We start from the raw sequence: 24033 nt of genomic DNA, 5'->3' as shown, positions 1-24033 counted from the left end.
AACACGTACGGACAAAAAACACGTACGGTGGGTTGTGACCGAGGCTTAAAGGAGCATTTGTGAAAAAAAAAAAAAAAATCAGGTTTTGTATTTGGCTGCTTAATGCGCCGTAGCAGCACCTTGTAAACCTTTATAAGGCGATAGTGCTTACGAACCTTTATAAGGTGCTAACTATAAGGTGCTAACTAATTGGGTCTCAAAATTCATCACTGCAATAACCTATCTTTCTGAAAGTTTGTATATACTCAGCGCCTAGAGTACCTTGTTTGGTAGATACGTGTGGTATATAACTTATAAGACTTCGATATTCAACTTTGAAGGCATTTTTTATTAGCTTGCGCCAATGCGTCACTATCTTCTATTGGCACTGCATGCGATTCATCGCGCCTCGATTGACGTCCTCTCGGGTCGGGCTTATTTTCAAATTTGTAAATAACATGTAATTTTTTTTTTTTTTAACCTTAGTTAATTATTTATTCATATTACACTCGTCAAAACACATTATTTTAGTGACAAAAGCTTTATTTTGACAAAATGCCACTTCCAGGTGACAAATTCAAGCAAAGCAACATTTTGTCACCTCCCTGTACTGTATCTGTTCTATTTCTATTTTCCGAATATGCGGCTGGCTACACGCGCGGCGGCTGGCTATTTCGGGCCCAATACTGGGCCCGAGTTTGCAAGGTACCGAGTTTGCAGGTGACGAGTTTGCGATGTGCCGCTGAAGTGTCCGTTTACGTATGTTTCTCAGTCCTTCACCGTCCGTTGTTCCAAAACCATTTTCTTTGTTAATTTTTCCCATGCATATTTACCAACCATGGCGGCGGAGCATGATAATTCAAAGATCATTATGCAGGCACTACATTCTACACAAAAATTAAGAGAAAGTGTAAACAAGACTTTCACTTGCTTAACAGACGGCGTGAAGTCTACGAACGATGCAGACCAAGCGATGGATGTGAAGAATTTTGTAACTCAACTGCAGATTAATTTATGTATTGTTAATGATAACTTCAGGTAACGTTAACGATAACTTTTTTATCCCTTTTACTTATAACAGACTACCAGTGACGATGTACTTCTGTATACGGAAAAGTGTCCGTATCATAACCCTGCCACCACTTTTTCATTTGATTTAATTTACTACTCGTGGGATCTTTGTTTTCGATCGTCATATATTTTCGACCCCAACTTTGATCCTGTTTACCGCGAGACTGTGCGAGATCCACTGGTGACAAGTCAATAGAGTTGCGATGACGTACCCTCTGCTCGATGAGGAGGGTTACAAACATAGAGTTATATTATAAGAACTAGAGGGCGCACTGGCCTATATACGCACTCCGGCATGCGCGCAGGCGGCCATTTTCTAAGTTGACAAAACTGGCATCTCACAGCGTGTGTTTGTGCGGCCATTTTGTAAGTTGAACAAACAGCATTGCGTGAGCGTTCAATAAAAAAAACTCAAACGTGTATTTCATATTCAACGCGCGTGCAGAATGACGCGCTTGTCATCTTGTGGTCCCGTGGTGTTTGTGCACGAAGCATCACTCGTGCGCCCTCTAGTTCTTATATATAACTATTATGGTTATGAACCAGTTTCGAAACGAACAGGGCGAAATGGGTCAAACACGTCACGACATAATACCATTATTATTACTTTTTACAAATCAAAGTGAAAGGCTTTACCATGTTGCACCGATTGTTGCACCCAATTTAGGGTAAAATCAATCTTAGCAATGTGATCATCACATGTCTGATGGTCCCCTCTGATGTTAGTTTGACAGGTGTAGAAAGACCCAGCCTTTTAAAGTCACATAGAAGTGGTATTTTGTCAAAATAAAGTTTTTTTCACTAAGATAGGTATGTGTTTTGATGCGTGGAATGTGAATAAACAATTAACTAAGGTTCTAAAAAATTGGTGTTTGTTTTATCTACAAATTTAAGAGTTAGTTGACTCGAGGGGGCGCTGTTCGTGATGTCAATTTAGGTGCGATATTTGAAGAGAAAATGTGTAGTCTGGCCCCGTACACTACGTCTGGGTACCTGATCGGTGTGATGCGTACATGCTGTGTGGCGTGTAAGACATGCGTGTAAAATAGCTATAGCAGGGTCTCGATGAACATGGCACATGACAACAAAATTAGGCACGATTTTACTTAAGAAATTATCGAACTATGTACGTACGTTGAAACTTGAATGCCTAGTGATTTTACAAAAGCTATTGCCATTATTTTCTAGAAGAATTTTTAGTGACCAAATGGGCTGTAAAACATGCAGTGCCAACAAAAAATCGTGACGCTTAGCGCAAGCTAAAAACATGCCCTAAAAGTTTGCAAATTCTCCTCTAGGTTCATCACGTATTTCAGGTACCCTTTTCGACTTCCCACTAGCTGGAAAAATTGTTGGGTTGGTGTCATGTTTTTAAATAACTTTTGGATTCGAAGCACGACAGGTCGAAGTGTTTGCTGCACAGCGCTGTGAAATAGACGTCGGAACAGTTTTAAGCGGCCGTTAACATACATGTCCTTTTATTCCCTTATTAAACACAACCAGTTCTATTAAAATCTACACAACAGCTTGTTTAAACTTCATTCATGTACTTAACATTTCTTTTTGATTACAGTGAATTGGAAAAACTTAGCAATAATATCAGTAAATTCAACCAAGGCAGCAGCATAGGGTTGACAGGCTTACTGAGTTTGGATCCAGTGTTGGACAAGACACCATTGTATCAGCAAATATTACAATCCTACAAATGGTCTTACAAGGTAAACAAAATCATATCAAATCTTTTTTTAATTTCTGTATTACAAGTGTTTCGTCTTGCAGGGGTGGTATGTTTTAGGAAGGAGTTTTAGAAGGGTTTTACAAACATGCTGAGTTTAAGTCATTGCCATGGTTTATCAGTTGAGCTCCACCTTTGTGTCCTCTCTAAACTGTTGTGAAAAAAAATGATTCATAATAAAAAAAGTCTTCCCCATTCCTCAATTTGGCCCCTTGAATTGGTTCAGTTCGAGACAGAGGTCTCTTCAAATTCTTGATTTTGCGGCACAAGGGATGTGGTCAGCTCTGAGCATGCTCAGAGTCATAATGGGTCGGCTGTACATGGTTGAACACTGCCCTTTTGCCGGTTGGTCAGAGGCGAGTCAATTGCGGTGTCCGCACAGAGCGATTCCTTAGCTTATAGGGATGCTCACCTCGGACTTCCTAGAAATCTCCCTGACAACAGCGATCTTTTAATTGAGGTTGCATACCTCTTACATTTATAACTTGAAACAAAATTGTTTAACAGCATGATGAATAATAGTATAATCCTAGCCCTATGTCAGCTTGCATTTCAAGAGACATTTTCAAAGTGACAGTCCACGCCTGTGATTGTCCACCCCTCCCCCTCCGCCCCCGCCCGATTCGTGTTTGTAGTATGCAATTACATGGCATGCTCGTCAGCCGACGTACATTAACAATACCAACCTACGAGTAACCTACCTTTAACAGATGTCAGCTCATGTCGACTTTCAAATGTATGTCTAACACAAATTGGGGAGGTAGTGCTTTCTGCTCTACCGGCCAGGCTTCGGACTGAGGATACCCAAGCCTACATTCGTATGGACTGTGAAAGGGGTAACCCTGTTTCAGCCCTAGGAGTATGTGGCAACGGCCTCTGGAAAAAATTATTGTAGCCCACACCTTGTAGTGGCCTTCAGGCCTTGTGTGTCGGGCGACTTGCATTAAAAAAAAAACAAAAAAAAAACGAACTTCCCCTGCAGAGACATGAAGTCTTTATGTGCGAGCTGTGAGATGACAGAACCGCACAGAAAGCGTGTTTACTCGAGTCGACGCATAAAGATAAAGATGTTGATACTATGATACTTTATTTTTTTAAATTTTTACAGTTGAAGGAGCATTGTGGCCACGCTTCATCACTCATGTCTCAATACACAATGAAAAGATCCTCAGGTATTACTGTAAAAAAGCGCAAGATGCAGCCAAGCCCTCTGGCCATCAGTCCACAGTAAGTTTACTGAAAATCTATCATTCAGTTTTTGCTGAAATTTGTTATTTACAGGTACGATGTCAGTTGCAGACATACATGTATTGTGACAGTTTTGTTTCAATAGACTGCAAGTCTTGCCCGTATTTGTCAATTATTTTAGTGTAACCATAGACCATGAGAATTATATATGTTTTTGGGAATGTAATACTAATTAACAAAACCGACCAAGTAAAATCGATTCAATAATATAACAAAGAAAAACAGGGAACAAAACTTGACCTCAGCTTCCGGTTACTTGCAAAAACTTAAGAATTTGTGCCCACCTCCGATCTTGAAACTTGTGCAATGCTTTTTGGTCGCTCATGATGAAAAGCCTTTGAATTGTCGATAAGGCGTCAGCATCCATTTGAAAACTGCATTTTTACATCCTCCTTCAAAAACAATGGTACAACAAACTTGGTTTGTGGACTGGTCTTTGTTTGTGGATTGGTCTTGGGATCCCCAAGAAGCCTATTGCTTTTTGACTCTAGGCCAAACTTTTAGGTCATTATGACTAAAACAAAAGAAATGTTGTCTCGAGAAGTACTTGTTATACATGTATCAACTCCAAACTTGGTTTGTGGACTGGTCTTGGGATCCCCAAGAAGCCTAGATCGCTTTTGAACCCTAGGACAAATATGAAGGTTATTACGGCTAAAACAAACTAAATGTTGCCTTCCCACCGTACTATCCCCTCTGCCTACCCTCACCCCTCCTTACCTTTTCACGTATCCTTCCCCACTCATCTTTCCCAGCCTTCTACCCAACACACTTCGACAATGATTAAATCTCCTTTAAAAAATGTAATAAATTGGGGGGGGGGATTGTAGTGTGTTAGAGTGTTTTCACCCATTGGTCTTCCCCACCTACATACATGGCAGAGTAACCGCAGCACAACATAGCACAACACTTAATAATATTAACAATAATAACTCTTATGTAGCGCAAGAACCGTATCAATGCGCTTTTACTTTACGATAGTGCCCTGGTCATAGGGCCAATAACATCCGTTTTAATGTTTCTCAGCTCCCTTGGGAGTATACAACCTGGGCGATAGTTTATATCGCTCCAAAGGCTTTTTCATTCAAAATTTCAACCTATACCTCACAGGTACCCATTTATACCCCTGGGTGGAGAGAAGCAATTATAGTAAAGTATCTTGCTCAAGGACACAAGTTTCACAAACGGGATTCGGACTCGCACTCTGGGGATTTAGCACCAGAACTTGAATATGCTCTTAACCACTCGGCCATGACACTTGCGAAGAGTATTTGTGGAATAAAAAACACTCTGTTCTACATGTGTCAAATGTCAAGAAACGGACTGGCTTGCAGGGCATTTGTGTTTTCAAAAACAACTTTTCTTGTTTTGTTCAGTTATAGTCTCCTTGGGCATTGAAGATTAGCCTTGAGAAGCCTTGACCTCATGTTGACCTTAACTTCCGGGTCAACCGGAAGTGGGACCATACACTCAAGAACTAAACAACCAATTTTTTTTCTTCTCAGTTATATAGATTCCTTAGGCATTGGATATTAGCCTTGGGTGGGCGTGACCCCATGTTGACCTTCACTTCAAGGTCAACCGGAAGTGGGACCATTTACATATCTAAAGAACAACCTAACCGATTTTCAATTTTTGTTTTGCATTAAAGATTGAACTTGGGTTTAATTTATTCAAAAATATTAACATGACCCCATGTTTGACCTTTATTTCTGGTTTAAAGCTCCTTTCCATTTAGTATGAGAATCAACACCAGGTTTGGGTGTTTAGGCACACTTTGATAACCAGATGAAGCTCAAAAATTCAAATTTATAAGCATTTATAACTCCTGTCCCACATTTTTTCTTGTTTGTTTTCTCAGGGTGAATGCAAAATCAGAGTTTTTCTTGTTTGTGTTTTCAGGGTGATTGAACAGATGATATCCACTTTAAACAGACAGTTTATGGACATAATGGTCATCAACAAAGTTCCTAACACACGAAATGTGTATCAGGTAAGTGGCTTAAGGTTGGGTCACACCAAACTATAGTTCTCAAAACGACTGAATCATCCTAACAAAATTGTGAAATGGGTTTGGTCTGGCTAGATCTAGGGCTTTGGCTAGCCTTGCTCAAGGCAGTCGAATTATTCACTCCGAAAAAAGACCGCCGTCGTATAAAATCCACCCGTATTCACTCTGCGGAGGCCGTCAGGCCGACAGCCTTGTAGGGTCTGTGTTGAAGCCACTGACCTCATTACTATAATAAGCGAAGAGTTCCCACGGTCAGCTCATTACCATAATGCCCGCGAAAGACGAGACATGTCTACATCATCACACACCACAACCACGGACGCTCGGCGAGCATAATAGGCGTGCGTGATTGGACGTCAAAATGAATAATTCATTTACCTCACATCCTGTGTTGTCTGATAGGTCTGACGAACGATATACATATTTATGAGCTGCATACTAGCATATCCGAGAGCCCCCCCAATTTTTTCCACTAGTGGAATTTTTTCAATACAACACATTAAACCTGGAAGATACAGACCCGACAAGGCTGTCGGCCTGACGGCCTCCGCATGCGGTTAGTGGTACGAGTGCGATGACTTGTGTGAACAGTATTCGTACAATCTGACAGTGTGTATACGGGTGGGTCATGCGGTGTGATCGCACGCACCACGAACGGGGTATACGGGTGGGTTTACAGCGGCGTCTTTTCGGAGCGAATAATGCGACTGCCTTGAGCAAGGCTAGGCTTTGGCTGGAGTTAATTAAATACTGGTAATGAGTTTGTGGAAAAAATGAAAGTGCTACACAGACCCAGTCTGTGTGCACAGGTACATCCAAATGACGGTGGACCTTAACATGTCTAGTATGATCCAGGTACCGCAATTCCGTTCATAATACGTCCTTCTCGTTTAAAGACGTTGCTACTCCGTCTATTTGCAGGATGGGATGGTTGCCCAAAATTATTTAGCAGGCATTTAAGTTCTGGAGCACTCCCAATCAAACCAGTCCGAGCCCATCTATTAACATGAAGTTTGTAAACAGACCGTAAAAAGTTATGTAGTTTCTGTTAGTCCAGTTTAAATCCATTCAGCTAAATTTTGTTAGAACATAGTGAGAACGAGTTTGGTGTGATGGGGCTTTTTCATGATAAGAGAAATTGCATGTAGATGTATCACAATAATAATACGTATGTAAACATGTGATCATCCTCAAAAAGGTGAAGAACAATTGTGACAATTTTCTGTATACATATCCATTTGAATAAGTAAAATTTGTAAGACTATTCATGATTTCAGATTCATAATTGGTGTTTGATGTCACACGGTCATGCAGGTGGCACTTTGCTTACTGTGCTTAGCAACATGTACTGTATGTAGCAAGTATGTTGTCGTTGAGTATATTTTTGATTTTTTTTTTCAATTCCATCGTGTAGTTGAGGAGTTTATGAGTTGCTGAGTTTGAAAGAAATATTATGAAGTCTCCTTCAAAATCCTGTGAGTTGGATCCAGTGTCAACATCCATGATGAAGCAAAACATTGATATATTTGTACCCTACATCACTAATCTTAAAAACGGATCTCTCAGCTCCAGTTGATCTCTCAGCTGCAATGGACAATGGTAACCTTACAGCACTAGTCTTGCTAGACTTGAGTGCTGCTTTTGACACTGTTGATCACCACATTCTTCTCTCTTGGCTCCAGAATCACCTTGGCATAGAGGACACAGCCTTAGCATGGTGCAAATCGTATCTCTGCAATAGAACTCCACACAGCGATATCAGACCATGTTGTCCTGAATTACCTTGTGCCACAGGGGTCGGTACTGGCACTGGGAGCACATCATCTTGAAATTTAATCTGAATTACCATGTGTACGCAGACAACACTCGGCTATACATCACGTTCAAATCTTCTCAAGAATTTGACAAAGCCTCTAACGCAAGACTTGAGAAAGAGATTCGACGTTGGACACAACAAAACTTCCTGAAGTTGAATGATGATAAGACAGAGTTCCTTCTATTTGGGTCACAGAAACAGTTAACAAAGGTTTCAGTGCCATACATTTCCATCGGTGATGCTCAGATAGCTCCCTCGCTGCAAGCTCTGAACTTTGGGGTTATTTTCGATTTACCAATGACACATCAACATTATCATTCGTCTGTCATCATTTCACATCAGGAATATTGGTAAGATGAGCAAGTACTTGGACAAGAGTGCTTCTGAAAAAGTCATTCATGCATCTGTTACTTCTCATCTTGACATTGGCAATGCTCTTTTCTACAGTCTTCCTTACAACCAGATTTCCCGTCTTCAACGCCTCCAAAACACTGCAGCTGACATCGTGACACTGTCTAAAAAATCCTGTTCTATCGCCCCAATTCTGAAACAACTTCACTGGTTCTCTATCTCTCAACGAATCACCTTCAACAGTTCAAGCTTATGCTCATTGTCCATAAAGCACTTGACGGCAAGGCTCCCCACAGGTCTCTTTTTTCAGTGCACCATGCATCTGGAACTCTCCACCACTTAATCTTAGATCTTGTGTTTGTACCACAAAATTCAAGTCTCTTCTCAAAACTTATCTTATGTCGCAGGTTTTCAAGGACTAATTTTTTTGTGTGTCTGTTTTCTTTCGTTTTGTTTTTGGTTTTACTGCGCCTTGAATACCCAGCAGGGTGGACATGTGCGCATTATAAGTCTTTATTATAATATTAGTAAACTCTGCTCAGTCTTCAGATGATGTCTAGAGCAGGCTAGTCAATATGTTGAGACCGTTAGAAAAGTCACTCAGTGGCATTGAAGTTAATAAGGAGAAATTCCTTCCACGAAGCGGAAGTACATGTAGTAGTCTCCGGCCAATTTCCTACCTTCTGCCCAGGTATTAATTAATAAGCAGGACTGATATTTTAAGAACTAAAGTAGTCTCTTTGTGACACAGCGAATTCATTTACCATGTTTACAAGTGATTCTATTCATTCAAAAGTTAAACCCAAAACAAAAAAAGGTTGAAACAAAGGGCATCTACATCAGGTGTTGATCAATTAAGAAAATGCTGCTGAAGCTATCTATGTATCTCAATGTGTCCATGTAGGTCATGCTCAAAACAAGGATTGAATTGAAGAGCAAGAATGGCTGTAATGTGATTAAACAGTGTGTGTGGACTGAAAAACTGTGTGCAAGGGTGCCTTTGCATGCGTGTTCGCACACTATAGGCCTGGGCGACTGGTGCGACTAGTGTTGTAATCGAGACTATTGATTGCTTAGTCGAGTCGCGACTACCATTTTTCATTTACTCAGATAATCGTGTTGCCACGACTACTACATAAATTTGTGCGACTGCCTGTTTGGTGAACCAATTGTTTCACTCATGACTAAAAAAAAGGTCATGCAATTGTTACTTCTCGTTTTGACAATGGCAATTTCCCGCCTGTATTGCCTCAAAAACACTGTAGCTCGCATCGTGACACTGTAGAAAATCCTGTTCTATCACCCCCATTCTGAAACAACTTCACTAAGGCTCCCTATCTCTCAATGAATCATCTTCAAGCTGATGCTCATTGTCCACAAAGCTCTCAACGGCAAGGCTCCTCACTACATGTATCTCAAAGAACTACTTCAAGTTCAAGTTTACACTTCGTCAAGAATTTTTTTATCAAGTTCCATGCTTCCAAGTCTCGACACTCCTGGGGTGACAGGTCTTTTTCTTCAGCTGCGCCGTGCATCTGGGACTCTCTACCACTTAATCTTAGATCTTTGCTTTGTACCACAAAATTCAAATCTCTTCTCAAAACTTACCTTACATGTACATGTATGTCATAGGTTTTCAAGGACTAAGTTTGTTGTGTTTGCTTTCTTTCGCTCTGTTTTTGGTTTGACTGCTTTTTAAACACCCATCAGGGTGGTTATACAGTGTATGTGCGTACTAGAAGTCTTTATTGTTATTATTATTCTTAATATTTCATCTTATCACAGCATACAAAATAAAGATCATATTTTCATTGGTGCCGGTAACTCCTCGAGTTGGGCTGATCCCAAAACCACCACCTTCTGCAACAGATCTATTCTCACTTTTGTCCCTATTTTGTCCAGATGATTCCCCAGTGCTTTGGAATGGTGCCGAGCGCTTCAACCACCATACGTAGATACTACTTTCACTTTCACCTGCCAAATCTTACAAAGTTCCTTGGCCAGGTCTTCGTACTTTTGGATCTTGTCCATCTCCTTCGAAGTTTCCCTTAAATCTCCTGGCACAGCTACATGTATGGCTCTTAAGATGACACATCTTCTTTGCCTTAAATCTAGGACTACAACATGTTCTATAAAATAATCAGTCTGAATGTTAAAGTCCCAGAGGATCTCGACCTGGTTGGCCTCTGCAACTTTCTCCGGAACATGGTCGTACCCTTTTGCAGTCACTTGGACACCCCATTTCTTACACAGATCCCAATGAATTACCTTAGCCAACTTGTCATGTATACCTTTGTACTCCGTCTGGGCCATCTTACTGCACTCGCTGACAATATGAAAGACAATCTCCTCTCCGCCTTGTTACACATCATGCACATAGGAGAGACATTCGCTTTCTCTATCCTTGCCTTCATTACATTTGTAATGTGTTCATGTGTGTAGGTTTAAAATAACTGTTGCATTACCTAGTTCAAAATGACAGTGCACTTGCAATTTGGACAGTTAACCATTGGTCCTTTTGATCACAAGGTATGCTAGTGCAGAGTATGACACCTTGGTTTACATGTAGCTAAACTTTTGTTGTCATTGTTGATTTTGTTTACATTTCATATTTTTAATTTTCTATTGATGTTATCTGCTAACGTTGTTAATTTGGTCAAGGTTGGTTGACAATATTTTGCGTTTGACAATAATACGACTTGAGACTTCTTGCCCGAGTATGATGTAATTAAGTTGTAAAAGAATAGAGTCAGTTGTCATTTCATACAAAGAACATTTTAAGGCTTGTAAAAAAAAAAGTCACTTCAACTTCTAGTTTGGACATGACATGAGAAAGAGGTCATGACCTGAAACAGAGGTCAGTCAAAATTGGTCATAGCTTTCAAAAATAAAAACACAATTTTAGGATGAGAAGTTTTAAATTTCTTACCAAGCAAAGTCTGGCTTCATGTAGAATCTCATGAACAAAGTTTGTATGTAATTATAATCTACGTATATACATCATGTACATCATGTACATCATGTACTACATGTACTACATGTACAGTTGTGTATGTCCAAATATCAATACCCCAATATGATGTTTGTTTTTGTTCCCTAGGTTACTCTAGGAAGAACATTTCATGCTATTGTAGGATTGAGGCGAATTTTGATTGAGCGAGTTGTTATTCGTGGACAACATGAAAACATTAGCATGGATGATAGAATGGTAGGTACATGTATGGTTTTTGCAATGCGAAATATGTACAAGTAAATGAATTAAAAAAACTATATAGGGCCCATCAATCTCATTTGATCAAACATGTCAAAAGTTGCTTATGTTAATGTTGATAAAACGACAAAGCTGCACTAGGTTTGGACATTGCACTCAAAAGTCTTTTTTCTTAATAGTCCAACACAAACTGTCGCCCCAATCTTTGTTATTTTGCCTTTTAATCAAAATAAATTCAGAAGATGTTTACTTTGTTTTCTTCTATTCATCATTTTGGGGATCTATTATGCCCTGTATAACATTTGTTGTACACATTTCACATTATACGTCTTCAATATTTGATGCTAGTTTACTTTGTACTGTACTTAATTTATTTTATTTTATACAGCATCCAAACAGCAGGCACCAGTAAAAGGATGGATACAAATATTAAACATTATAAAACAACAAAATATAACAATTAATTATAGGAAAAACAATAAAAACATAAAAACATACACGTGGCACGAGGGTAAAACCGTAAAATAGAACAGACAAAAAACCATACATGACCCATTCATTTGATGCGTGTTTTATTTTATTTCTTTGTGAAGGTGCAGAACAAGGAAGCAATTTTTATGTTGATCATGATAAATAAAACCAATTGAAACACATTTAGTTAAAAACTAGTTTAAAATAATGCAAAATATTGGCCATACAAAAGTTCTTCAATATTTTTACTAAAAATCCCATTGTTTTCCCATTGTGTTTTCAGCTGGTTACTCTAGCCGGAAATGCTTACTAACTCAATGACCTTCGTTTAGAAACGTTGTTATTTGTGTTATTGTTTTTGTATTAACTTAACTTTTGTGTTGCATTTCAGGTTGATATGTGGGCCCCATCAAAATACAAAGTATTTCAAAAGGTGGGTACCTACGTGTACATGTATGTTTGTAGATTACCAATCAAAGTTGTTATTTTCTTTGAGAGCATCGCTAGCAAAAAGAAACCCTGACTTGAGAAAGCCAAGGGAACAAAGATTCTTTTTGCAGCTCTGGCTGTTTTAAAACAAAACTGAAATAAAAACCAGAACACAAAAAGACAATTTACCTACATGTATATCTCCTTGATTTTAAACTCATGATTTTGTGATCAACGGCGTGCGTAACTAACAGGTTCCTTTCACCCAACGACAGAAACCAACAATGCATTGCATAATGCGCACATGTGTGTACAAGAAACGCATTCTACAAAATGTGCACAATTTGCAGATTGCACAGAGTTTTTTTCGCATAATCAGCAATAATAATCCGAACTGCGAACATAGCCCAAATTTGCAGATTGCGAATGCTTTGGCACTCTCAGCAGATTCAGCTGACAATTCGGGACCGGTATTGCTGACCTTCAGAATGTCATTTTGAATACATAATAAAGCCGTTTCAGTGCTATGGTCGGCTTTGTAAGCTGATTGTAGGGGGTCTGCTAGAGAGTACTTATTGATGTGTTGTTTGAGTTGAGTGCTGACAACCCTTTCGATGAGCTTGAAAGGTAATGAAGATTCGACACTGGGCGATAGTTACAGAGTTCATCTTTTTCTTTACGATCGGTATGATCACAGCGTTGCGAAGTGTTTTGGGGAAAAGTCCAGATGAGAGTGAGGCATTGACAATTTCAGTTAGAGCCGGGAGAAAACTGGCAATGTGCTGTTTGAGAAGCCAGGTCGGAACAGGATCTAGCTGGCAGGATTTCGTAGTAGACTGGTTAATGATCGTGAGCAGATCCTCTGGGCTAACAGGACAGAAATCTGACAAAATACAGTCTGGGTGCAGGGCTGGTTTCTCAAAAACACCGGAAGTCACATCGATGCTGCTGCGAATGTTTTTGACTTTATCTTTGAAGAATTTGCTGAATTCATTGGCGAGGGTCTGTGGCGTGTCTAACATTGCAGGAATTTGACGAGGAGTGGTTGTCAGCTCATTGACAATCCAAAAAGCATCCTTCGAGTTAGCGTTGACAAGCGAGTTTCTGAAGTAGTTGGACTTGGCTTCCACTAGGACGTCTTGCATGGCCTGCTTGGTGGAGTAGTAAGCAAGACAATAGAAGACAGTAGAAGAGCCGGTCTTGTGCCAATTGCGTTCTGCTCGCCGACGTACACGTTTTGCTTCAACTACAGATGTGGAGTACCATTTGGGCTTTGAGCGATTAGGTTTCGTTGTGACTGTTAAGGGTGTGTGTTTGTCGAGAACATGAATAACCGATTCATCAAACTTGTTGATTAAATTGTCAATGTCATGGCCGTGGAAATGAACATCTTGTAGGTGGCAGGACAGATCTTGGGCCAGGGACTCTTGATCAACTCTATGGAAATGACAACGTGATGATGCTACCATAGTTGGTACCGGCTTTTCTATATGAAGCGAACATGAAAATTTGTGGTCTTAAAGTGAATTTGATTTTCGAATTTGGTTTTTGGGGTATAAATTTGGATTTCTCTAAATCCCTCTTCTCTAATCAGACAATGTAAGACTACCTTTGTAATCGTATATTATCACAGATCCGTACGGCGTTCGTGAAATAAACGGCACGCTAACAGTAAGTTGCCGCCCGGCAGCTGTCCCAATATGCGGCTTGTCGTCTTCCAGGCATCGTGCATGCAGCAGCGACAGACCCCCAATGCATGTATAAACCTGTCTCATTCCTGTCTTCATTTAAAGGCAGTGGACACTATTGGTAATTACTCAAAATAATTATTAGCACAAAACCTTTCTTGGTGATGAGTAATGGGGAGAGGTTGATGGTATAAAACATTGTGAGAAACGGCTCCCTCTGAAGTGTCATAGTTTTTGAGAAAGAAGTAATTTTCCATGAATTTGATTTCAAGACCTCAGATTTAGAACTTGAGGTCTCAAAATCAACCATCTTATCGCACACAACTTTATGTGACAAGGGTGTTTTTTTCTTTCATTATTATCTCGCAAGTTCCATGACCGCTTGAGCTCAAATTTTCACAGGTTTGTTATTTTATGCATATGTTGAGATACACCAACTGTGAAGGCTAGTCTTTGACAATTACCAATAGTGTCCACTGCCTTTACTAACGGTGCGGTTCAATAATGTTTGTGCGTAATAGGTTTGCTGCTGCTGCAGCAAAGATAAAAGATAACACGTGTGGAGACTTAGTAAAGTCTACTGCACGTGTTGTGCACCGTGTGTATTTGCAGGTCACGAACCAATGAGCGGCGCGGCAAGACTGAGGCCCTTTTCGAAACCACGCCTTAAGCCCTAACCGCGTACGCAAAGGGGAAGTGCAGTTGTCAAAACAACCGCGGGGCCCAGCTAGCCTGAGCCGAATCCAAATCTGAAGCTGTAGTTTAGGCGCAGCAAGCCATGGGAACTTGGTACGTGTACCTGTTATTCCCTCACAATCAGCGAAAAATATACTGGGAACCAAAGAGCACATCGCTCTCGCTAAAAAAAACCTTACAAACATGCGTCACCAATGGATCGTTAAATCATGAACATCTTATTGCAAAAGAACAACCGAACCTCAAATCAAGAACCTATTAAAATGGTGGATGTACATAAGATGAAAACAAACTTCTTTTTTTTTTCTGTTTTGAACTTTTCTGGAATTGTTACAAAATTGGAGGTGTTTAATCACTGGTGTCAATTAATATAAAGCAAATACAGTGCACAATTCTACATTCTGTATTTTCCAAACCTTTTACTTTTGTTCAAAAAAGGAATTTATTTTTACAAAAGTAGCTCACTTCTACGTAGAAAATTACTAGGTGTCAGAATTGCAACAGAGACCACCACAAAGCTTCTAAAATCCCAGAAGATTGTGTTACTACCATTTTAATTATTTTTGCGATACTTGTCATATATGTGCGACTTTAAGAAATATGTGCGATAATCTACGTAATGCGATATTTGTAATATGTGCGCCTTTCAAATATATGTGCCATACTGTACACATTGTATGTGATGTCCGTAGTATTTGTGCAATACATGTGCCAAAACAGACTTGTGGGATATGGTGCGGTTTCCAGACTAAACGATTCAGAATAATAATAATAAGTCACTTTAGGAACTAGACTACCAGGGACTTCCTTTCTCCCTACATGTATGTGTTTTACTCCTAATAATATGAAAATGGTCTGCTCCCAAAGACAATACTTTTTTCCAGCTAAGACTGTATCTGCTCAATGGTGTTGTACTCTCTATCTGGCTTCTGTTCTAGGGTATGAATAGCCAAACAGTTTGCAGTGGAATTTCCCCGTTTCTTCTGTCTTTGTGTGACATGGCTGGATGTGGGGCACTTTGAATCAAGGCAGGATTAATTTGGACATTAATTGGAGAACTTTTAATGACTAATTTTTTGTTGCTTACAGATAACAGATCATGCTACGTCTGCTATGCTACATTACCACTTGCCACTTAGAGCAGATATATGCTTCCGCTCATTCATGGTGAGTTTCCTGTCTAATAACGTTCAAACATACATGTTGTTAAATCAAGTTGATGACATGTACTTGGGGAAATGCAACTTAACTTTAATTAAAAAAATACCAATTACTGGCACAATGATTTGAGACTTGACTTAATCATAAAATAATGTCTGTAAGTGCATATTAATATTTGTAAGATTGGTTTTGAAGTTTTGGAACTATGAGATTCATCTATAGCACTTCATAGAGGTGCTCTGACGCATTCAGCAACCACTGCTAGAAATGCAAGGGCAAACCCATTCGCTTAGCAAGAATTTAAAGACAAAAGCCCTTAACCCTTTAGAACACAAACTGCCCGCAGCCTAAGCATGTTTAGTGGTGTGCAATTAGCCCTTTATGTTGCATGCAAGGCATTCGTGCAATATTTTAGAATCAAGTAAAATACCATAAGTGAAAATAGAGCATTTTCTCTTCTCATGCTGCTATATACCATTTTTTCATGAATTACATAATCTGGCTTTTACTTACCGTAACATTTGACCAACCGGGCAACTCGGGCACCGGTTGTCTATGGTGGCTCTTACACAACTTTTTCTTACAGTCTTATATTACTTTTTGAACCTTGCACCCACGACTAATGGCGCCACTAACGCGCCATCCCAGTGACCTTGCAACCATGACCAATGGCGTCACTAACGCGCCATCCCAGTGACCTTGCACCCACGACCAATGGCGTCACCAATGCGCCATCCCAGTGACCTTGCACCCACGACCAATGGCATCACTAACGCGCCATCCCAGTGACCTTGCACCCACGACCAATGGCGTCACTAACGTGCCATCCCAGTGACCTTGCAACCATGACCAATGGCGTCACTAACGCGCCATCCCAGTGACCTTGCACCCACGACCAATGGCGTCACCAACGCGCCATCCCAGTGACCTTGCACCCACGACCAATGGCATCACTATTGCGCCATCCCAGTGACCTTGCACCCACGACCAATGGCATCACTAACGCGCTATCCCAGTGACCTTGCACCCACGACCAATGGCATCACTAACGCGCCATCCCAGTGACCTTGCACCCACGACCAATGGCGTCACTAACGCGCCATCCCAGTGACCTTGCACCCACGACCAATGGTGTCACTAACGTGCCATCCCAGTGACCTTGCACCCACGACCAATGGCGTCACTAACACACCATCCCAGTGTAGCTTCCTATACGTGAGCTGTTTAGGGATTATTATACTTATATACTTAAGATGGAACAGCACTGTGTGTTTCTGTGTAGATGCATTAATTAAAACTATGCATTGTTTTTTTTTTCTCGCCCACCCTCTCTTTTACTTAGACTTGGCTACGCAGTTACCAGAAGTTATTTTCAACACCTTGTCGACATTGTGGGCAGTTCCTGATGGACAATCTTCCTCCAACATGGCATGATTTTAGAACATTAATCCCGTACCATGAATGCTGTAGGCAATAGCACGCTGTCATCCATCAATAAATGCTCCACTCAAGGGGAAGCCAATGCTTTGTTACTGACTCACCAAATACCTTATGTATTCAAACAAGCTATTGTAGTACTTGATAAACCAACTAGAATGTTGTCAATAGAATAACATCCCTAATTGTGTCACCATGGCAAAGTTTCTCAGAAAGTTACATACCCTTTTTTGTTTCTGAAAGGCACTCACTTGATGCATCCCAACATATGCATAAAATATCTTATCTGTGAAAATTTGGACACAATTGTTCATCAAAGTAGTTGCAAATTATAATGAAAGAAAAAACACCCTTGTTGCACAAATTTGTGTACATAGTTTACCTAAATATGCTTCAGGTCAGGGGTATGTCAACTCGCTCAAACCAATCGCAACTGTTCGCGCAAACGTTGTTTGTCTTTGGAACAACTGGTGTGCATTACGCGATGTCAATATGATGGCGCCCAGAAATGAAAATGGCGCGCACCGTACAAAGTTTTTTTAGGCTTTGTTTTTGCTGCAATAGTCCTCTTTTTGACATCATTACATCAACTAACTAACTTTGTTATTTCAAATCTGCATTATCATCCACCAAACACAATGTAATTATGTTTGTGACACCTCAGAAGTATGTTTGCGTATAGTTGCCAACGTTCGCGAAAGGTGGCGGCACTCAACTCGCTCCACTTGAAGTTGTTGGCGAACATGCAAAACTGTTGGCAACGTTTGCTCAAGTGGAACGCACCCCTGAAGTCTTTTAATATTTGAGTGGGAAATTACCTCTTTCTCAAAAACCATTTGACTTCAGAGGGAGCCGTTTCTCGCAATGTTTTATACTATCAACAGCTCTCCATTGCCCGTTAACCGAGTAAGTTATTTTGCTAACCAATTATGCTGAAGTACCAATAGTGTCCACGAAAGATGACTGTGCTTTTAACAAGAATTTGAAATTTAAAGTTAAACTGTCCATCACAAACAAAACACCTGTAACAAGTTAACTTTTCAAATGTATCAGCAGTTAAAATAAACATATCTCATGCAAATTTGTGCTTGTACTCCAATAAAATTCATGTGGCGTTTGTCACCACTAGATCATTGTCCTATGAAGCTCATGTCTTACTTTTTAGTTTGTGACCACATAGTACAACAAACAAAGTCAATCAATTAAGTCTAGATTTGCAGTATTTTATTTTTTTATTGCTCCTCAAAAACTAAAAGCATAAACAAAATACAAACTACAAGTACAAAAGTATTAATAAGCAGCACCATAATCTAAAGTAACAAAGAGTTAAACAAAAGAAACTACATACTTGATCATTCTTAGCCAAGTTTCTTGGAGTTTGCTTATCAAGTTCCTCTTAAATAGTTATTTTTTGGTTCATGAAAGACAGTGGACACTATTGGTAATTGTCAAAGACCAGTTTTCTCACTTGACATATCTCAACATAAACACAAAATAACTAACCTGTGAAAATTTGAGCTCAATCGGGCGTCAGAGTTGCGAGAAAATAATTAAAGAAAAAAACACTCTTGTCACACGAAGTTGTGTGCTTTCATATGCTTGATTTCGAGACCTCAAATTCTAAACTTGAGGTCTCGAAATCAAATTCGTGGAAAATTACTTCTTTCTCGAAAACTACGTCACTTCAGAGGGAGCCGTTTCTCACAATGTTTTATACTGCCAACCTCTCTCCATTACTCTTTACCAAGTGAGGTTTAATGCTAGTAATTATTTTGAGTAATTACCAATAGTGTCCACTGCCTTTAATGTTGCATTAGGAGCTTCTTTTGCTTGCTAAATGTGTGTAGGTACCATATATAGCTGAAATATTACAAAAGCTCTCACAAATATGTAAAATAATATGCATACTTTTTCAATTTTTGTAGTTACTTTTACAATGTACCAATTTGATTTAGTTTTCCATGTACGTACAACAAACTGTTGTGCAGATTGCTCTAAAAATGTGACTTCTTTATTTGCTTTAATCTAGTTAAGGGACATTTTACTGCAAACATGACTGCTGAGGTACATGTATAGACAGGAACACACATTAAACTTCCAATTGTCAATGATTGAAAACCACATCAATGACATGTTTAAGAGATGGCACAATGGTGAAAGAATGGTTTTTTGAATGTACATTTAAATGTATCCACTTGACGTGACCCATAATATAATATATTAAATAATAAACCTCTGAAGTTTGAAACTCAAACGCTCTTCAGAGTCTGAAGAAACCTGTGTAAACCCAAACTTTATGTTTTCAATGTTCAAACAGGTTTTGTTCACAACCAATCAAAAATAATAATTTTACTCATAATTTCCCCTACAGAAAATACAGCATTTCAAGCAAGTTTTCCACAATGTCCATCTTATCTGGGAACAATCAAATTCCCTATCTTTCCAATGTTGTGCACAACCTTAGAGAATAAATTAAGTGTACTTGCTGGGAAACGTAAGTTAAACATATAACTTTGAGTGCTTTAAAAAAAAGGGTAGAATTTGGCATATCAGTTACATCTGTCCTAAAACCATACAAAATTGCAAAGATTTTGGCACTGAGGTTTGCATCCGCACATAGTAAAGAGAGAGTTATGATTACTTTGAAATGAGTAAATAACCTAGAACAGTGGAACATTTGCTCTGGTCATCTTCAGGAATGAGCTTGACTATCCTGCTTTTGCTTGCCGCATTGAAGGGGCAATGGACAGAGCATATTATTTACATCACTATGAATTGGAACAGCTTCAAAATAAATTTAACTTAACAAAGGCCCCTAGTGATCTTAAGTCTAAATTATCAGCAATCAAGCGTAAACAAAACTGAACAAACATTAACAACTAAATCATCAAGTGGCGGGCTGGTCACAAAACTAGCATTTCCTGGTAAACTGCAGGGCCCCCTCTATTGGGAATTGCCTGTATTGAACAACCATAGTTGCTCAAGCAAAAAAAAACTACACTGCTACTTGTCTTCTCTACTGTGCTCAACACCCCCAACCCACCACACCAACAGTAATAACAGACTATAAATAATGACATTCAAAGTATCCATTGCATTAATTTCTATACTGTATCAGAGAGATGCAAATTGTTGCATGCAAACCTGCCTATGGATAGACGTGTCAACAGTCTATGTTTGGGACATTCATGTACAGTACATGTGCTTTTCACATTTAGTATGGATTTATAAATTTAAAGCTTTTAAGTACAAATATCCAAAGAGAAGCAAACTCTACAGGAACTTGAGATATAACAACAGTTTCACGAGCATCAAAGGTTAGATCAATCAATGCACAGGGTTGTTACATTTTAGATTCATGCTTTTTGTTGTTTAAACTGCAAATCTCAATCTCTCATTTGCTTGAACTACAATTGTTACCACTGACATCCTATACATGTAGATCATTTTGAACAAACTTAATGTATGAATATTGAATGTCTAACTATGGTACAGGACTTATAGACTCTGGACACCTGACATGTAGGTAACTGTCAAAGACCAGTCTTCTCACTTGGCATGCTTGGTGTATCTCAACACCTGTACAAACTTGAACTCAATTGGTTGTCAAAATTGCAAGACAACAGAAGAAAAAAACACCCTTGTCAAACGAAGTTGTGTGCTTTTAGATGCTTGATTTCGGGACCTTAAAATCTAATTATGAGGTCTCGAAATCCAATTCAAATATTTAGAGGAAAATTACTTCCTCGAAAACTGCGTTACTTCAGAGGGAGCCGTTTCTCACAATGTTTTATTCTATCAACAGCTCTCCATTGCTTGTTACCAAGTAAGTTTTTATGGTCTAACAATTATTTTTGAGTAACTACCAATGGTGTCCAGTGCCATTAATATTTATAAATAAATTTTAATTAGCTATTGTTACCATGGTGAATCCTTTGCTTAGGGCACCCTGTAAAGCACATTATTCCAGTAGCCATCACAGTATACATGCATGAAGCACAGCCACCGGGCCCTTGTGCATCCATGGTTCAAACAATACGTACATGTATGGCATGATTATGGCATTAAACATAAATATCAAGTTACAAAACACAAGGAAAACTCTCTCTGGGGTAACATTTTAACAATTTCTTTGGGTTGAACAAAGACAAATTGACTAGAGCAGGATTTAAAACTACGACATCCGACATGTATACATTCAGTAATCACTCTTAAAATTAACAGAAACACCTTTATAAAAACACCTTTATACCCCCCCCCATCACACCGTACTCTTTATCACAAATTCTAAAAAATGTAGCAAAACAGTTGCAAATGGAGTGGATGTAGCAGCAACTTTTTAGGGTCTATGTTTACAAACTTCCTGAACGGGCACGGACAGGTTTGATCAGGATGGTGCTCCAGAACGTTGAGCCTGCTCAAAACTTTTGAGTGACCATCCCGTCCTGCAATAAACGGAGTAGCAACGTACTTAAAATGAGAAGGACGTACTACAAACAGAATTACCATACTTGGATCATTTGGATGTGAGTGTACAGACCGGGTCTGTTTGTAGCACATTCATCCCATTCACATACAGACCCAACTCAATAACAAAAACTTCACTACACGTAACAAGGTCACACAGTAAACATAATGTACATACATTTGTCGGCCAAAGCTATACGTTCCAGCCAGACCGAACCTGTTTTACAATTATTTTTTTTAGGAGGAGCTCGGATGTTTTGATAACTAGTTTGGTGTGACCCAGGTATTACATGTAGTTCCAAGCCTACATGTACAGCAGCGTTTATAAGCATATTGAGAAACATTTCACCTCAAAGTAATGTGGTTATGTAAATGATACAACCTTTCATGCCCCAATGTTTGAATCAGGGGATTATTACTCCTGTCTGGAAATCTTCGCTCAGAGTACCTCAAAAGCGCAACCACCTTTTGTAAATTTCATATGTATGTCCATATGAAATTGTTTTGTGTACATCTACATTATGGAAATAAACCAATCAAAGGCTTCTAAGTACCAATGGTAATCCTGCTCTAGACAATTTTCTTGGTTCCACCCAAAATCATATTACTTTCAGATATATTTAAAACACTGATATATAAGTGATAACCACTGCAACCACTGCATACAAATGCTTCCAGAATCAAACCGGGTAAACAAATCCACAAGATACTCAAACAGCATTCAAACTCACTTGTGAGTTTGAATGCTGTTTGAGTGTCTTGTGGATTTCTTTACCATGCATTAACTAGAAAGTCATTTTGTTTCAATTTCCAGTTTGACTCATTTTGTTTCAATTTCCAGTTTGACTCGGAAATAAAGGTCAACTTGCGATAACATTAAATTTGTGAAGCGTTTGTTCAGTTTGAAGACCTTTCTGATGATGAATCAATTCAACAAAATCCAACATTGGGCGCGTTCGTTTAGCTTCCCTAGGTCGACCCCGGTGTATGGCGTATTTTTGACAGGACGAACATGTGCAGATAATTACCCACGTTCGTCCTGGAAATAAAAACCGCCACACACCGAGGTCGACCTAGGGAAGCTAAACGAACGCGCCCATTATATGGTTTAGTAGGGGTTATGATGATGTCATAAAGATGTCATAACAACTGTTTTGTCTTCCTATTGATATTCAAATATTTTTTTTCTTCTGTTTAAATGTACCCAGGAACAGGCACATTGAATGGTCGTTTCAATTTATATTGTGTCTATATTTCCTTCTGATTGTTTCTAATTCTACACAGGCACTTTGAATTGTTGTTTCAACTTGTGTTGTGACAATGCTCATGCAAGTTTGGTAAACATTTACTTTCAAGCAATTAATTTTGTTCTTTTTCACTACTCTGCTATTTAAACTTTCTGCACATAATTTATCATTCTATTTTATAATTGTTTCATTTCACCAACTAGCTTCGGCTCCTTCAAATGCTTTCAAACACCAAATGTAATCATTAAAATATGAACCAAATAAGGTACAAAACTAAATCTTACATACTACATGTACATGTATGTGGGATCATGCAGTGTCAATTATATTCATGTCATAATTCTGTGTGAGGGTTAACTTCATTTTGAGAGCTTTTTTCATTACCCATTCCAGAAACTGATGACTCAGCAACTTTGTCAGGTTGCTTGTCAGGCTCAACTTGCTGATTGGATGTACCATTTAACTTATTTGTATCACTCTGCTGGCCAGTCTTAGTCTGTCCATCTTTAGCATTACTTGAATCTTGATTGTCTCCTCTAACAGATATGTCTGGCTTTCCTTTGTTCAACTTTGGAGCATTGCTGCTATCTTTTAGGTCGTTCCTGTCATCTGTTGAATAGAAAAAGAAAACTGATAATTCTTCCCTTATTTCTAATGGTTTCTCCTACACGGATAAAGCTTCTCTAGTGATGAAGATCAAGTTGGACAATACAACTTGACCTTCAATCAGTGTGCTCCAGCAGTCCTTGTTAATGTTAGGGTGTACATTGTATATTGCCATTCTAATCAGATATATACAGTAATCACACAACACAGGACAATTTTGTTTTAAACTGTTTGCCACAGTTCCAGCTGTTTTTTATTTCATGCACACAAACATAGTTTAAAGTCCTCCAAACCCATTTGAATGAATCCAGTTAATGAATACAGGGCAAACTGGCTAAGACTAACACCAAAAACCAATAACTTGAACAAGGTGTAGTGTATGCAGAGGAAACATAACAGAATGGTTTCA

The 24033-nt window shown here is 39.1% G+C and overlaps 2 protein-coding genes across 2 annotated transcripts in view; one reads left to right on the top strand and one right to left on the bottom strand.

Moving 5' to 3' along the window:
- The first annotated feature begins 694 nt into the window (after positions 1-694).
- On the top strand, positions 695-22506 carry LOC139947946 (mediator of RNA polymerase II transcription subunit 27-A-like). Its single transcript, XM_071945825.1, has 8 exons — positions 695-1017; positions 2624-2768; positions 3894-4012; positions 5936-6026; positions 11312-11419; positions 12285-12326; positions 15796-15873; positions 17210-22506. Exons 1-8 carry the CDS (start codon positions 818-820, stop codon positions 17342-17344), a joined length of 918 nt encoding a protein of 305 aa, XP_071801926.1. The 5' UTR covers positions 695-817; the 3' UTR covers positions 17345-22506.
- Positions 18518-24033, bottom strand: part of LOC139947943 (procollagen galactosyltransferase 1-like) — a 56903-nt gene continuing 51387 nt past the window's right edge. Inside the window, exon 11 of the mRNA XM_071945819.1 lies at positions 18518-23627. Within this exon, the coding sequence (XP_071801920.1) occupies positions 23353-23627 (275 nt within the window). The 3' untranslated portion in view covers positions 18518-23352. The remainder of the gene's footprint in view (positions 23628-24033) is intronic.

The sequence above is a fragment of the Asterias amurensis genome, chromosome 15 (genome assembly GCF_032118995.1).
Source record: "Asterias amurensis chromosome 15, ASM3211899v1".
Classification (NCBI taxonomy): Eukaryota; Metazoa; Echinodermata; class Asteroidea; order Forcipulatida; family Asteriidae; genus Asterias; species Asterias amurensis.
Note: the sequence above shows the minus strand (reverse complement) of the source record. Positions and strands in the feature narration are given on the sequence as shown.